At 37.0% G+C, this 16,803-nt stretch overlaps 1 protein-coding gene across 4 annotated transcripts; it reads left to right on the top strand.

Moving 5' to 3' along the window:
* The first annotated feature begins 4,516 nt into the window (after nt 1-4,516).
* On the top strand, nt 4,517-13,804 carry LOC128222126 (dnaJ homolog subfamily A member 1-like). Of its 4 annotated transcripts, none has more exons than XR_008259076.1 (10): nt 4,532-4,655; nt 4,860-4,884; nt 5,783-5,943; nt 6,586-6,764; nt 7,073-7,191; nt 9,456-9,517; nt 10,048-10,213; nt 10,515-10,745; nt 11,567-12,685; nt 12,790-13,804. XR_008259076.1 is itself a non-coding variant. In XM_052930994.1 (9 exons), the coding sequence occupies exons 3-9, from the start codon at nt 5,812-5,814 to the stop codon at nt 11,890-11,892; spliced, it is 1,215 nt and encodes a 404-aa protein (XP_052786954.1). In that variant the 5' UTR covers nt 4,532-4,655; nt 4,860-4,884; nt 5,783-5,811; the 3' UTR covers nt 11,893-13,804. The 4 variants fall into 4 exon arrangements, 2 of the variants coding, with proteins under 2 accessions (XP_052786955.1, XP_052786954.1); XR_008259075.1 differs by having other exon boundaries at nt 11,567-12,719; XM_052930994.1 differs by having other exon boundaries at nt 11,567-13,804.
* Nucleotides 13,805-16,803: the final 2,999 nt, after the last annotated feature.

Here is a 16,803-nt window from a genome sequence, read left to right as displayed (position 1 = left end):
GCTACGGGGTTTATTGCTTTGTTTACGAACCGTAGGATCCGATATATCAAAGCTTCGAAAAAAATAAATAAATGTGAAAACCTGAAAATTCCATTGTTTATAACAGTATGAATGATATAATGCACAAACTGTACGTAACCCAAATATGCAAATATGCAAAAAGCATGGCCGTGTTATTGTCTTATTACATGTACCTCTATTTCATCAAATAAATATAATTGAGCTTACATTTGAAATACGTTTTGAAAATGACAGTGTATATATGATTATTTGGTTTACAAATATTTAAACGAATTACTTCATAGTTAAAATTGTTGAAAATCATTACTAAAATAAATTTTATTCAGGAATGGAAAAGAAGTTTAACCAGAAAGAAAATAATCCACTCACAAAGATGAGACATGTTGGTTGAGGCAAGATTAAAATATGATTGTTTAGGTGATGCAAGAGTAAAAGAAGAGAATGTTAATTGAGGCAAGAGAAAGTGGAAAACTGTTAGCTACGGCTAAAGAAAGCGAGCTGTTAGCTAAGGCTAAAGAAAGTGCGAAACTGTAAGGTGAGGCTAGAGAAATTGGGAAACTGTTAGCTGAGGCTAGAGAAATTGGGAAACTGTTAGCTGAGGCTAGAGAAATTGGGAAACTGTTAGCTGAGGCTAGAGAAATTGGGAAACTGTTAGCTGAGGCTAAAGCAAGTGGGAAACTGTTAGCTGAGACTAAAGCAAGTGGGAAACTGTAAGCTGAGGCTAGTTAAAGTGGGGAACTGCTAGCTGAGGCTAAAGAAACTGGAAACTGTTAGCTGAGGCTAAAGCAAGTGGGAAACTGTTAGCTGAGACTAGAGAAATAGGGTAACTGTAAGCTGAGGCTAGATAAAGTGGGGAACTGTAAGCTGAGGCTAGTTAAAGTGGGGAACTGCTAGCTGAGGCTAAAGAGACTGGAAACTGTTAGCTGAGGCTAAAGCAAGTGGGAAACTGTTAGCTGAGACTAGAGAAATAGGGTAACTGTAAGCTGAGGCTAGATAAAGTGGGGAACTGTAAGCTGAGGCTAGTTAAAGTGGGGAACTGCTAGCTGAGGCTAAAGAAACTGGAAACTGTTTGCTGAGGCTAAAGAAAGTGAGAAACCGAAGGCTGAGGCTAGAGAAATTGAGAAACTGTTAGCTGAGGCTAAAGCAAGCGGGAAACTGTTACCTGAGGCTAAAGCAAGTGGGAAAATGTTAGCTGAGACTGGAGAAAAAGAGAAAATGTACGCTGAGGCTGAGGCTAGATGAAGTGGGTACACTTAAATAGATTTAAATTGCTCGAACGATTATCAAGCCAAATATGTATACCGATATATATGTCAATTATTCTTTATACTTCCCAAATGGAGATTCCAGATACTGGCCACATGAAACAAGCTGAATATATTATTGCCAGAGCAATAAAGCAAAATAACACAAGAAAGAAACTGGAGAGTATGAATATAGTTAAGGATAAAAATACAAGTATGTTTGAGAGTCTAGAGGGTGAATAGTTGGGTGTTGAAGGCTTCAACTGAGCCTGGTGATACGATGTCTGGTGGAAGACAGATCCACTCCTTAATAGTTCGAGGGCTTAAAAACTGTTTTCGGTAGCTTGTAGTACATTGTGGTCTCTTGAAGGACTGTGTTGATGTCGGGAGGGATGAGACTGTAGTAGAAGGTTGGTTTTGTTGATGGCAACTAGGTCGTTTGAAATATTGTTTAAGAAGTTTGGGCGGGAGATCTTTCTGCGGTCCTGTAATGGGGTCCATTTGAGGTCTTGGAGCCCCCAGTCCAGGGATTAGCTGATGGCGACTCCAAGATATTTTGCCGATTCTACATGCTGAAGAGACTGGTTGTGAAGGCAAAAGTCATAGGGGATTGTCGTTGTTTTCTCCTTTTGGGAGATGCAGATGACATGGCATTTGTCTAGATGGAGAGCCATTTTTACGTCATTTCCCATTTTCAAAATTTGTCGAGGTCTTTCTGTACGTTGGCGATAGTGTCGTTCGCGAAGAGGTGTATTGTGTCTTGAATACATGGTAGAAGTCGTTGATGTAATAAAGAAAACGGCTTGAGCCAAGCACGGGGCCTTGTGGAACGTCAGAGACCACATTCGCTGTGTCAGACGATAACCTTTTAAAGACTACTGACTGAGAACGACCACTCAGGAAAGCCTTGATTCAATGGCTGGCGTGTCCCTGAATGCCATAATGGTTCAGCTTGTGAATTAGAAGACTGTGGGAAACGTTGTCAAACGCCTTGGGGAAATACATCTCCAACATTAACCAACCATGTCAATCTAGGTCTGGTACATTTGTACTAATTAGAGTATCTCTGATGGCTTCAATGATAGCACGCCGCCGCCAGATCGCCCCGTACCTCACTAGAATGAAATATCTTGTTGTCGGTTATAGATGGGCAAAACCAGATTTCTGTTGCCATTATAATATCATGCAGGCTTGATGTTGTCAATCACATGTATATCCTGTTTCTTAATTGACTCGCAGTTGGTGCGACTTCTTTGAATAAGCCGTTTTATGATGAGAATTGGAGGCGTGCTGAGGTTTTATGTGTCGGGTCTGGGCTTGGCAGACTTATTGTGCTTATTAACTACATGGGTTGTCAGATAAGGTGGAATGGAGATCAAAAAAGATGGTGGAGTAATTATGGTTATTGCAAATAATGCAGTTCCGCCTGATAGCACTTTCTTCGTTCAGAATGCTGTAGCTGCATGTATGGACGTCCTGGTAGTCGGTGTGGTACCACTGGTCACACATGTCGCCAACTATCGCTCGATGATCCCATATGACTATTTTATCACAGGATGTGAGGTGCCGCATAGATACATTTTAGTGTGCTGTTTTTTTATGAGTCGGACCTCAGTTGACTCGACGTCATTCGAGTTAGGCAGGAAGGGAATTGTTATGTTACTTAGAATACCCTTTGTTTTGTAATGTCAGTTAGTAGTATGCAGCCTGGAGATGGTTCCCAGGAGTTTCATATAGTTACAATAGTCACTGTTAGACCAATTGCAGACCAATACTGGTGTTTTTCAGATACATTAAGATTTTGTGGCAGGAGGTTCTTCAAAAGATCTACAAAGGTCATCAAATATAAAAGGAGCATCATGTTCTCCTCGATATGATACATTTGTTTACATTGATGACATTTCAAAAAGGCCGCCGAAGATCGCTGATCGAAATCAGGAAGTGGATGAAAAAAATCTGGAAAATTGTGTTGGAGAACGACAACCTCGGACCGGGATTTTACCTGGGACGGTAGGTTTGGTGCCAGATTTAACAAATAAATTCTACTTCTAACCTGCAAATGGTACTTTCATGTATACTTCCGTCAGCTTCCAGTATCAGTATAGAGAAAAAAAGAAAGAAAGTTATGAAAAATCGGCCTCGGAAGAAGACAGCTAGACAACTGCATTTTAGTGCATGTGCACGCTCGCCACACCGCCCCTAGATAGTAGTACGGCTGTGTCTGCCTACTCGTCCAGTGTGTCGAATCCGTCATAAAGTGGTTACATACTTGACTGTCAATACAGGGATCGCAGGTTCGATCCACCGCCGCACCATTTAAAAATATACTAATCGTCTTCCTTGGAAGACGTTAAATGGGGGACCCGCGTGTGGCAGTGCTTTGCACTGGTGCACGTTAAAGAACTAAGTAGGCTTTAACCAGGTTTACATTCTGTATGTGCACTCTGCTCCAAAAACCGAGAATGACAAACAAACTTATCGAAGCACTCCCCCCAATGGCCTTACGTACCCGAGTGCGAGTATAATAAGCTTACGCACAACTACCCGTTCATATGACCGTCTCCGTGGCCTTGTGGTTAAGCGTCCGCTTACCGAGCGGGAGGTCGTGGGTTCGATCCCAGGCCGCGTCATACCGAAAGACGTTAAAAGCTGGTACAAGTAGCTCCCTTGCCTGGCGCGTGGCATTTAAAGGGTAGTGCTTGGGAAAGTGGTGTACTCAGTACTGGTTCAACCCAGGAAAGTTGTATCCCGTGTATTGGTGCTTTACACCGAGCACGTTAAAGAACCAAGAGGTCTCTTCGCAAAGAGCTAGGGTATCGCACCCGGATTTCTTGTATCTCACTCTGTTTCTTCAAGTCTTCCAATGCCTGGATTTGACTGCGAATTGCTGTCACTTCTACCTCATGTCATTTATGGCATTTAAACACAATTTAAGTCGTGATGGCGTCACGGCGGGGTCAAGCCATAATGCAGCCAATGGGTGCGGGCAGACCTTGATAAACTCAAATAAACAATAAACAAACCCGTTCATATGTCTCCATTTAGTGGCCGAAGAATTGGTTCAGAAATACAATTGTAACTCGATATGCACTAACAGTAATTAATGCTCCCACACTGTTGGATTTTCCATAAAAGTCTATTTTAAATCTTGCTCTGTACATAATTATAAAGGGAAGCAACGGGTGCCATGGGTTTAAATCATTTTTGCGTAGCCTTTTATTTTCTTTGGGTTAAATTAAATGGTTCCCGGCTGTGGCTACTTTGTCATTATTGAGCAGGATTAACCAGTGCATGTTTCTAGAAAACTCGAGGGCGTTCGGTTGCTTATTTTAACGAATCGAAAGTACTGATCATTACAGACGATACTTTATTACTGTTACAAAGTAAAAGGTTGGTTTCTTATGCGAGAAATATTTCGATCCTTTCTTTACATTGATTTAAATGATCCATGATAATCGTCAATCTAGCGTGTTAAACTTTTCCTTTGTCGCTGTCAGACTCGGTGGTATTGTTATTTTTCGTAGGAATTCGAATTACTTACTGTTGTAATATATCTCTAATGTAAGCTGCAGTAAAAACATCTCTTTTATTCAGACAAGAAATAAACCTGTTTCAAAAGGTGTGTTGTATCTTTATTTTGAATACATTTCGAATACTGGTTTAAACAGTAAATAAAAAGAAAACATATTTCAATTTGTGCCAAAAAAGTACCTGGTATACTTGTATAAACCATAGATAAATTTGCTGTATTTGCAATTTACCTATTTCCTCTATATTTTGAAATCTATTAATCAATATATTTATGAATTCTAAGAATCTATGAAATGGTTTACTATAAATCTTTTCAATGTTGATTTAAGTTTTTGTTCACAAGTTAGTATCCATAGTAACTAAAATAGAGAGATAGTTATAGGTAGGCATTCTGACATCCATATCTGAATATGAGTATCCGAAACAAGAACAGTAGTAGAAAACAAATAAATACAAAACTAACCTTACCTTTTGTTTTATTGCCAGATTACATACTCTTGTCATGTGTTTATTTGATGAAACCAGTGAAATTTTGATTCGGATGGTGTTTATGAACTAAGAATTTAGAACTAAGAATTTAGTTATGAGCTTAACAAAATCTCCATGGTGACAGGGAATTTTGTTTTCATGGAATTTTGGTTGACACTAAGGATTTTGTGATTAATTATCATGTTCTTAATAATATGAGGTCTTTATTTTTTTTACTCTTTTCTTTTTTTTTGGGGGGGGGGGGGGCGAGAGGAGGTAGGCATGGCAATAGAGTCAGTCCTGTCAACATTACAGCTACCTGTGCTATGCAACAGTAGCATTGGTTAAAAACGTTGCATAAATGATGTAAAAATAGACATACTTTTTGGAAATACAACATTGTGGTTCCAATTTCTTGTTGTTAGCGTTGGAATACCTTAATAGTTTGTTAATTTATTCATTCATTTGTGGCTGAATCTGGTGTTAAATATTCTTATTCAAACTGTTCAATATTACAGATTTAAAGTAAATTTTAAAACAATCCACAATGGTGAAGGAGACTGCATACTATGATGAACTTGGAGTTAAGCCAAGCTCTACACCAGAAGAGATAAAGAAAGCTTACAGAAAGCTGGCTTTAAAATTCCACCCTGACAAACACCCAGAAGACCCAGAAAAGGTGAGACTGTCAGTTTTGCCATCAAATGTTAATTGAATAGTTTAAGACCAATGATTTAAGGTTGACACAAAGTACATGTTATGTAAATTGTGATAGATCGTTTGATCTTTGATATCCAATGAAAGTACAATATACCGATTTCCAATGGGTTCCTTTTAAGGTTTTATTAAACTAAAGGGACAGCAAAGAGGAAAATATGGTGAGAGAAACAAATGAGTGTGAGTAAATTTACATAATTTTTATTACAGCCCAATTAGTTCTTGCAGGACTCAGATTAAGCACTCACACAATTGGAAAACGCAATTTGAATTTTAAAGTACATGTATTTACGTTATTTTGCGAGTGAAATTACTGGGGAAAATGTTGACTTGTTATTTCTGGTTTTTTTTTTGTTTCCCTACATTTATTTTTAAATAGACATGCATTAAAACATGCTTAATACATTTATCATTATTTTATTTTAAGTGCACATGGAAGACAGGTATTTTGTTTTGTGTTAAAATCTTAGGTGGCAGTCCATTTTTGAACTTGTTCATCAAACATTTAAGATTCATCCCATGTATATCTATCAAGTCTTTCATCTGTAGACGAAACACACAAAAAAAAAAATGATTGCCTTAATTTAACTTTTTCGAATTTCAGTTCAAGCACATCAGTCAGGCGTATGAAGTCCTGTCCGACCCTAAGAAGCGTGAGACGTATGATCGTGGTGGGGAGGAAGCCATTAAGGGTGGTGGTGGTGGTGGGGGCGGGGGCTTCGACTTCCACTCACCCATGGACATTTTTGACATGTTCTTCGGTGGTGGCCGAGGTAGACAGAGGTGAGACACCATGGACATTGTCATCTTAACATTAGAAATTCAGTCTTGAATGAATAACACTGGCAGAAGGACTGAAAAGAAACCTGTCAATTGCTTATGGTTGGTTACTGAGTCATTTTAGGTAATTATAAGATTTAACTAATAATATGTCAGTAATTTATAAAGTAACGCTATTAAGTAACGCATGGTAGTGTGAAGTGATAAATCAATCAATATATACATATATATTTGTTATAAATAAAAGCAGTAATTCTTTGTCCTGAAAGTATGAAAGGTGGGTTGTTTACAGTGTCTATGCCCAATTTCAGGGGTCCGGAGAAGGGGAAGGACGTGATCCACCCACTTAAGGTGTCTCTGGAAGACCTATACAATGGAGCCACCAGGAAACTCTCTCTTAAGAAGAAAGTTATCTGTTCCAAGTGTGAAGGTTTGTCTTCGGCAATTTTGTGGACTATCGATAGTAATCAATAATTAAAAAATGTATCTTTTAGAACTGGTATTTAGACTGTTTTGGCCAATTTTTCTTCTTCAAAATTTGATACTCACCTTTTTACACACTTAAATTTGAAATGATACATTTGGACACACCTGATTGATTTCTAGGTTATCAGATTTTCAGAAAAAATCAAGCAATATCCTACTTAATTCCAGTGGGCGACAAGCGATCTGGTATAATATGTATATATTTGTTCCTTGACAAAATACATGAACATTAATAAGAAATGTTTATGCAATGTCATTTAATTTCTGAATAAAAACTGATAAAAACGTCACGAAAATTTCAAATAATTAATGTACTTGAGAATTTTCATCATCAAATTTCTTTAATCGTTGTCACCATTGAATGTGGTATGATGAATGCTGACTAAGTGACTTGCTTTCAAAGAAACAAATTAACGTATGAAAATCAGAACATTTTAATCAAACAATTTGATCACCCATTCTTATTTATTCCCAGTGTTCGACTAAAAGCAGGGCTTGTTAAAAAATTTGATGCACTGCAATAGTATATAACTTTTTCATCCAAAAGTCTAATTTTGTTGACTGTATGTCACTCATTTCCTATAATTATCCAAATTTAATCTCTTTGCTTAAAATAAAGTGAATATATGGTAAGTGTTTTAATATACATTTTCAGGAAATCTGCACTTCAAAAGCTGGAGAAAAATTAAATAAAGAACAAGCTTCAGAAATTAAATTGAATTAAGAAAGAAAATCATCTGAAATTCCAGTATTTTACTCTAAAATCTAGCAATGTTGAAACAAAATCACCAAATTTGGAATCATTAAAGTCAAGAGACTCCTGGAAAAGTGAGAAGTCTTGGCATGTATAAACTTCAATGATCTGCACTTAATAAGTTACTGGAATGTTTTGAGTTAAACATCACTTCAGCGGTTAAGTTAAAAATGTTAACTGCCATCTCTTATAAAGCTGCACCACAGCTTGACCATTTTTGCATGTCTTAGATTGAGCCATTTTTTGCAAAAATGTCTGGAAACCAGTGATATAAGACAGCTGACAAAAGTTTTCATTTTTACGAACGCTTTAAAGTGATACTCATATTTATTATGAGTGTGACAAACATAAATTACAAGTGATAAACCTTTAGCTACTTACTAAATAGTGCATTCATGAAAAAGTATCAGTTACTGATAACAAGATGGTAACCTTGTATTTTGTAGCTAAAAGTCCTAAAAGATTTACGGAAATCAACGATTGTCTCATAAGGTAGAAATACCGTGTTTTATGCGCAGCACATTTATTTTGAATTAAAGACAGTATCTTTCATAAGCACCGTTTGTTTTCGATATTTTTTAATCTTTTTCCAAAGATTAAGAGTTGTTTTAATTGTGGTACTACTTATGCACTAGTCAATTGAAATCACGTGGTTACAATTGACTATAATTGGCATTATTTGGGAGTAAGAGTGTATCTCAAAAGTGAAAGTTTTAGCGGTTTTCAAAATAATTGAGATAAGTTCTATTGTGACTGAAGTGAAGGCATTGATTGCAAAATCAGCTGAAATCTTAGACAAATTTAATGGAGAAAAATGACAAAATTTCTTCCGCAAAGTTAATCGATAGATAGCAGTGTAAGGCTTATCGATTATAGGTTACAAATTACTAACTATTGTGAGAAAAAGCGTCAAATTTGTGTTAAATACGACGGTAAAATAACCTCTATGAAAAATAAATTTGATTTATTTTTAATGATGCAGTCCGAAGGCCAATAAGGAAGAGAAAAAAATTCTTATGATCTAGAAATCAATTTGGTGTGGCCTTAAGCTGAAAGAATGAAAATCACTAAATAATGCATACACAATTTGTAGTTATTAATCAATGAAGCAAATATGTAAAATTGGAAGTGTTTGCACAATAACATGCATGAAAATATTTGAATATTGATCGATCAGTGCCTAATTTTAATGTTGCATAATTGATAATTTAACATTGGTCTGATTGAACACACACTAGTAATGGTAAGAGGATTTAATATCTGCAACTTGACTGGATGCAAAAACATGATCGTCTGTCAGCTTTATATCGTCACTTGAATGTATCTTGCAAGAACTAAAATACTGCTTCAATTTCTGGGTCATATATAAATATCCATATTGGCACCCAGTGATTTTGTTGCCAGTTTTGATTTTTAGTTTGTTGTCTAACTTGTATTTGCTATGTGTGTTTCAGGGCGTGGTGGGAAGGAGGGAGCAGTAGAGAAATGTCCAACATGTAAAGGACAGGGCATACAGGTATGAATATTTCATACACTAAAAGTACTTGTCAGTACCCCAGAAAATGTTCCTTACCATTCAAGGGAGACTTCTTTGGTACTCTTAAACTTGTTGAAAGAATCAGATATGTTTTAAAATACGAAACATAAAACCCAAAATACCATGAATAAAAGTCCCAGAAAAAGTCTGTTTTATCCCATTAGAAGAAAGATGAGAAGGACATTACTAAGTGTGTAAACTCCAGCATTAAAAATTAAGAATGGAATCAAGCTCTTGAAAAAAACACACACAGAGAAAAAGCATTATCTTATTTCCTTTAATCAGAAGATATGAGTGAAATTAAACTAATTACCAATTTGTTACACACAAGTACACTACAACACAGATTAGTTCAGCACTCAGAATCCTTGTATTTTCCCCCAATATGTCACAGGTTCATATAAGACAGATGGCTGGGTCCCGGTGTGGTACAGCATACAGACTGTGTGTGGGGGAGGAGGCAAAAGGGGAGAGAATCAATCCTAAACTGTTTTCCCATTATGTTACAGGTTCATATACGACAGTTGGGTCCGGGGATGGTACAACAGATGCAGTCTGTGTGTACCGAGTGTGGAGGCAAAAGGGAGAGAATCAACCCCAAACTCCGCTGTAAAACTTGCCTTGGCAAAAAAACTATAGAAGACCACAAGATACTTGAGGTCCATGTAGATAAAGGTATGTGAGTTATGTCTCTTTATATATCATTATGTGTATATTTCGACCTTTTTGTCAAGCCCTCTAGAGATGAGCTTGTCATAGTTGTCCAAATAGTGCTTTCCTGTGTATATTCTATATAAGTGCATTAGTTTCAAAAAGTCTTTGTACAAACCAACACAATGTAAGGCACACTAGATCGTCTTTTGTCACGGTCACACAACAAAGGCCAAAACAGCATGTTGGGATGATTCGATTCTTTTCTCAAGCAATTGGAGATTTGAAAAGTAATTGGACAATGAATCATCTTTGACATGTACAGGTATGAAGGATGGAGAGAATATCCGGTTCACGGGTGAGGGGGACCAGGAACCAGGTCTCGAGGCGGGGGACATTATCATTGTACTTGATGAGAAGGAGCACTCACGCTTTAAGCGGAACGGGTCTGACCTGATTATGGACATGGAGCTACAGTTGGTGGAGGCCCTGTGTGGCTTTCATAGGACCATTGAGACCCTGGACAAACGATCACTCGTTATCTCTTGTCTCCCTGGTGAGTAACTTCAATTGATGGAGGCCCTGTGTGACTGCCATAAGACCATAGAGACCCTGGACTAATATTATATTACATTTGAACACCTCTTTTCCGAACACCGTTGATCCAAAATTATCGCTATTTCAAAATTATTTTTCGGTCCCGATTTTACTCCTTCTTTGTTTAACTAAATTTTTGTTCTTTATTCCGAAATCGCTATTCCAAAATAATTGCTATTCCGAAGTAAAAATTCATTCCTGATTTCGTTTTTCACACCTATTTATCAATTCTTATTTCGCACTTGATTGTGTCAGGTTTTTTACACACCATACTGCGAATGCACTCGGGCATCAGCTTCAGGTGACAATGGAGGACAATTAGCACTTGTTAAAGAATGACATTGTGCACCCCTATGTTATAAACATTGATGTCAGAAAATGAGCGAACAATTGGAATGCATACATCTGCTCTCATTTTAAATGTTTTATGTTGTTTAAATAAAGAAGTATAATAACGAATTATTTGTCAATTATTAAACACTAAATCAACACCTATTTTTGTATACGAATGATAAAGATAACTCAAACCAAGTGTATCGTATTGGTAACATGTAACCGACATTGTAAACTTCATGACTTAGTAATTCACATCATCTACAATTCACGAATGCTGTCATTTGCGAAAAATTGGTAATCCCGAACACCGCTATTCCGAATTTGAAAATTATTTCGCTGGAGCCTACACCACTTGTTAAATATGACTTCTCTTTCTCATTCGGTGAAATATAGTATTATTTTACACTGAAACAAACACTTATCCACTATATGTTTGCTTTTCAGGTGAGGTAATCAAGAATGATGATATCAAGTGTGTGCTGGGTGAGGGTATGCCTGTGCACCGGGACCCATTCACAAAGGGCCGTCTCATTATTCGCTTCAAGGTCATATTCCCGAAGAGCGGAACCATCCCTGCAGACAAGATCCCCCAGCTGGAGAAGTGTTTCCCTCCCCGATCAGAGATCATTGTCCCAGACGGGGCCGAGGAGCACTCCCTCGTAGACTTTGACCCTGAGGAGCAGCGCAGGCGGGGACGCCATGGGGAGGCATACCACTCTGATGAAGAGGAAGGGCCAGGTGGACAGAGGGTGCAGTGTGCATCACATTAATGATTAGACAGTTTTAGGATGTGTGGGTGGGTCAGCTTGTTTGTATGTGTAGTGATAAATATGAAGTATTTTATTGGCACTTCAGTGTTGTCTATGGATGTATGGCAACAATTGTACAGTGAACATACCAATTTTCAATGAAAGAATGGCTCTAATTGTACAGAACTGATCTGCAGCAGCTGTTGGTATAGTTCAGCATTCTTCACAACTTGCTCAGAAATATTCATTTTACACTTTACAGACATGTTTACTTGTCTGGAAGCAGGTTTTTTAAGGTATAGATTCCTAATTAGATTTTATCAAATTTGTCTAATATGCTGTTTTTAAAAGCAACATATGTACAGGAAATTATTAAATTCAGACCTTGATGAGAAATCTAGCCATTTTACAATGAACACTGAAACAGATGTTTGTGAAAAAATAGTTTATTTTTGTTTCATAAATTAGGTAGATTGTTTTAACTAATTCTGAGCTTTTTGTGACTACAGAACTGTATGTTAACTAGTGTTGACTGTGTATATAAACTGATTGACTGTGTACTGAAAGTAATTTTATTTTCAGATTGTGTTTTGAATTAACTGTTATCAATGTATTAATCTTTATACTTGAGGCATCTCATGTACAGGTGTGTGAATATTTTAACTATCACGTATACAGGTGTATGTTGGATGGCGGCTGACCCCATATACAGGTGTATGTTGGATGGCAGCTGACCCCATATACAGGTGTATGTTGGATGGCGGCTGACCCCATATACAGGTGTATGTTGGATGGCGGCTGACCCCATATACAGGTGTATGTTGGATGGCAGCTGACCCCATATACAGGTGTATGTTGGATGGCGGCTGTCCCCATATACAGGTGTATGTTGGATGGCGGCTGACCCCATATATACAGGTGTATGTTGGATGGCGGCTGACCCCATATACAGGTGTATGTTGGATGGCGGCTGACCCCATAGGATTTTGGTATTATTCAAAAGGGTTTGATGTGTAGAAAAAGAAGCTGTAAAAGTAATACTCGAACAAATAAGTCAAATTAGCTTTTTGGCCTTGACAAAATTTATTAGTGGGTCAGTTCACAAATGATTTCATTGGAAATAAAGAATATTCACAAACTGCAATAACTTTTGTCATTTAGCATTTTTTTTCATAATTCAACATTTTGTTGGCAAACAAAATACCCTTTCAAATTATACCAAAATTGATTGGGTCACCTTACATAAAAAAATCAACATAAATGCCAATGATGCGATAAAATAACAAACACATTTGTTAAATTGAAGCACTGTTTTCATCATTAAACGTTATACAACATTTCTCATAGTCGGGTTCTTTTTAATCATTTGCTGAAGTTGTAGCTCAAGAGAGCATAATAATTGTTGAACACATTCCTGTAAAATTCACCTACCATACTAAATCCACTTGTATAACTTTCTATGTATTGTTGAATTTTGACCAAAACTACTAATTTGTATTCATTTGAGTTGTTTATGTGATTCTCATGTTTTAATAAAGAAAGCCAAAAGCCAAAACACAGTCAGTACTCTCAGTATTTGAAATAGATCAGAGATGATGTACTAATAATGATGATCATAGACTGAATGGCTTTACCTTTCTGAGTTCACCAATATTGCATCACTGTTGCAGCCCATGTCCAGCTGGACACAGCCTGACTCATGGCAAGTTCAGTTCGAACGCATGCTTTTTGCAACAGAACAATAAGATTAATCTTAGACAGAAACTTGCATTTCAACCTCTGAATATTTTGGAAAACTGTTTTAGGCTCTGTTTTTCAATATTTGCATTGCCCTGTGTACTATGGTAGACATTTTTTCATTCGCATATTGTACATTTTGTTTGTCTTTTTTTCGGAGTTGTTGTACACTTAATAAACTATGAATAAATCAAGACCATAATCTAGTTTTACTTTGTACCACACTGCTTTAAGGTGTCACAGGAAGTGAACTTTATATGTTAAACACTGCTTTAAGGTGTCACAGGAAGTGAACTTTATATGTTAAACACTGCTTTAAGGTGTCACAGGAAGTGAACTTTATATGTTACACACTCCTTTAAGGCGTCACAGGAAGTGAACTTTATATGTTAAACGCTGCTTTAAGGCGTCACAGGAAGTGAACTTTATATGTCAAACGCTGCTTTAAGGCGTCACAGGAAGTGAACTTTATATGTCAAATACTGCTTTAAGGCGTCACAGGAAGTGAACTTTATATGTTACACACTGCTTTAAGGCATCACAGGAAGTGAACTTTATATTTTACACACTGCTTTAAGGACAAGTTATTAACACCATATTTATATCAGGACTAGACTGATCGCCCATGCGTCGGCGTCCAGTTCAAGTTTTAGGGCAAGTTGGGATTTTCACTTATTAGTCCAATACCCTTCATTTAATTCACTTAATACTTCACACAGTTGTTCAGGGCCATCACATAATGAGGTTAGATGACTCCATATTATCCTTTTTACAAATAATGGCCCCCGATTGACTATTGAACTGGTTAGTTTTAGGACAGGTTGGGATATTTATAAATAACTTCCATATCCTTCATTCAAATGGCTTGATACTTCACACAGTTGTTCAGGAACATCACACAATGAGATTACAGAACACCAAATTATCCTTAATACAAGTTATGGCCCCTGTTTGACTTAGGAACTTTAAGTTTTAGAGCAGATTAAAGTTTTAGGGCAAGATTAGATTTTAACAAAAAACTTCTATACCCTTCATTCAATTGACATAATACTTTGCACAATTTATAATGACGATCTTGTAATAAGATTACATTTTAACCCTATTAAAATACAAATTATGGCCCTTGATTGACTTTTGTTAAATTTTCTTTTTATTTCTTTTGACAAGCACATTTTTATATTCTTAACCAAGGGAAAAACAAGTTATCAGAATGACTGTCATTGTTTGGGTTGACTGGTGGGAGGGCAGCGTCAGTCATCTTATGTATTATTTTAGCTAGGTTTGACATATAGTGACCAAACTTGGTATATAGGAAATGTTTATGGAGACCTGTCATGGGATTGCATTTGAGGCCCTTACAATCAAGGTCAAGGTTACTATTAATAGAAAACTTGGTATTGAATAACATAGTAAGGGTAGACATATTGCGAGCAAACTTGGTATATATGAAGAGTTTATAGAGACCATTCATGAGATTGTGTTTTGGGCCCCAGAGAGTTATGGTCACTGTTTACTTTTTAATTTGATTTTTTTTATTGCTTTTGACTGGCACATACATCATTATTGTATTTAATTCTAAGTCAAAGCAGGGTTTATTGAGTGGACTGAAACTAAAATCCACCAAGCTTTTGGATGTATTTACAAAATCTATTCAGGTAAAGTCTTGACTGATTGATAAGCATGTTTTGCCTAATCATTAAGGAAGAAGTCTAGACCAGGAAAAGGACTAATTTGTTTGAACATTTTATTGTCTTTGTATACATCGAATTACTGGAAGGCTGCCAGCAAGTCACACATTGCTTCTACAGTAGTGCCCAACATCTGGTAAACCTGAAAAATATAGAAACACCTACATCAGATACCCTTATCTTGTAAGCATGCTCACATACAACTGTTTTATCCAGTGAACCTGCAAATATACAAAACCAGCATCCGGTAGGCCTACAAATATACAACACTGGTATCCTGTACACTTTCACATATAAAACACTGAAATCCTGTACACCTGCAAATAGACAACAAGGATATCCTGTTCATCTGCAAATATAAAACACTGATACATTGTACACCTGCAAATATACCACAAGGATATCCTGTACACCTGCAAATATACAACAATGATATACTGTACACCTGCAAATATACAACACTGATATACTGTACACCTGCAAACATACAACACCGGTATACTGTACACCTGCAAATTTACAACACCGATATACTGTACACCTGCAAATATACAACACCAATATACTGTACACCTGCAAATATATAACACCCATATACTGTACACCTGCAAATATACAACACCGATATACTGTACACCTGCAAATAAACCACAAGGATATCCTGTACATCTGCAAATATACAACACTGATATACTGTACACCTGCAAATAAACCACAAGGATATCCTGTACATCTGCAAATTTACAACACTGATATACTGGACACCTGCAAACATACAACACCGGTATACTGTACACCTGCAAATTTATAACACCGATATACTGTACACCTGCAAATATACAACACCGATATACTGTACACCTGCAAATATACAACATCGATATACTGTACACCTGCACATATACAGCACTGACTCAATGGCTTATGACTGACAAGCTGAACTCACCTCCAGATACATTTTTTCATCGTACATGGCAAGCACCTGTTCATCTTTCTTCTCTTTTGTCAGGTTCCTATATTTAGAAACAGGGGAGAAGACCAGAATATCCTCCTCTTCAGGAGGGATTCCAGGGGAGGCAATCGGTGCATTCTTTTCAACTGGTGATGCCCCTTTAGCACTCTTTATCACTTTACTTTGCTTTTCAGCCTGAAATATGCAAAGAACACTTTATCGCTCTGTTAATTATCAACATTTTTTATCCAATCTTTGCCTATCTGTACATTGATCATGCGCATATCCTTCACCAGTAAATTTTAAACAATTGTCCAATCTTTCCTTAACTTGGTTATAAAACAGACATAAAAACAAGTTTCTTATTTAGTTTGCTGCCTATTTCCATCCCTGCAACCTATTCCACTGATGGCTCTGTGATCTGTATATATTGCTCCAGTAATATATGCACATAAATATACCTTTGGCTTTGCTTTTGCACCTTTCTGTATTTTGATCTTGTCGTCTTCTTCCTCCTCCTCCTTGTTGTTGGGTTGCTCCTTAGGCAAGAGGTCG

Source organism: Mya arenaria, chromosome 16 (genome assembly GCF_026914265.1).
Source record: "Mya arenaria isolate MELC-2E11 chromosome 16, ASM2691426v1".
In the NCBI taxonomy this organism is placed as follows: Eukaryota; Metazoa; Mollusca; class Bivalvia; order Myida; family Myidae; genus Mya; species Mya arenaria.
The sequence above is the reverse complement of the archived record's forward strand: the minus strand, read 5'-3'. Positions and strand labels throughout refer to the sequence as shown.

What these genes read in the sequence shown, in the direction of transcription:
- LOC128222126 (XM_052930995.1), top strand. Translation starts at nt 5,812, where the DNA reads ATGGTGAAGGAGACTGCATACTATGATGAACTTGGAGTTAAGCCAAGC. An exon ending in GTAAAGGACAGGGCATACAG is followed by an intron (nt 9,518 to 10,047) that starts GTATGAATATTT and finishes ATTATGTTACAG; the next exon opens with GTTCATATACGACAGTTGGG. An exon ending in TGAGGTCCATGTAGATAAAG is followed by an intron (nt 10,214 to 10,514) that starts GTATGTGAGTTA and finishes TGACATGTACAG; the next exon opens with GTATGAAGGATGGAGAGAAT.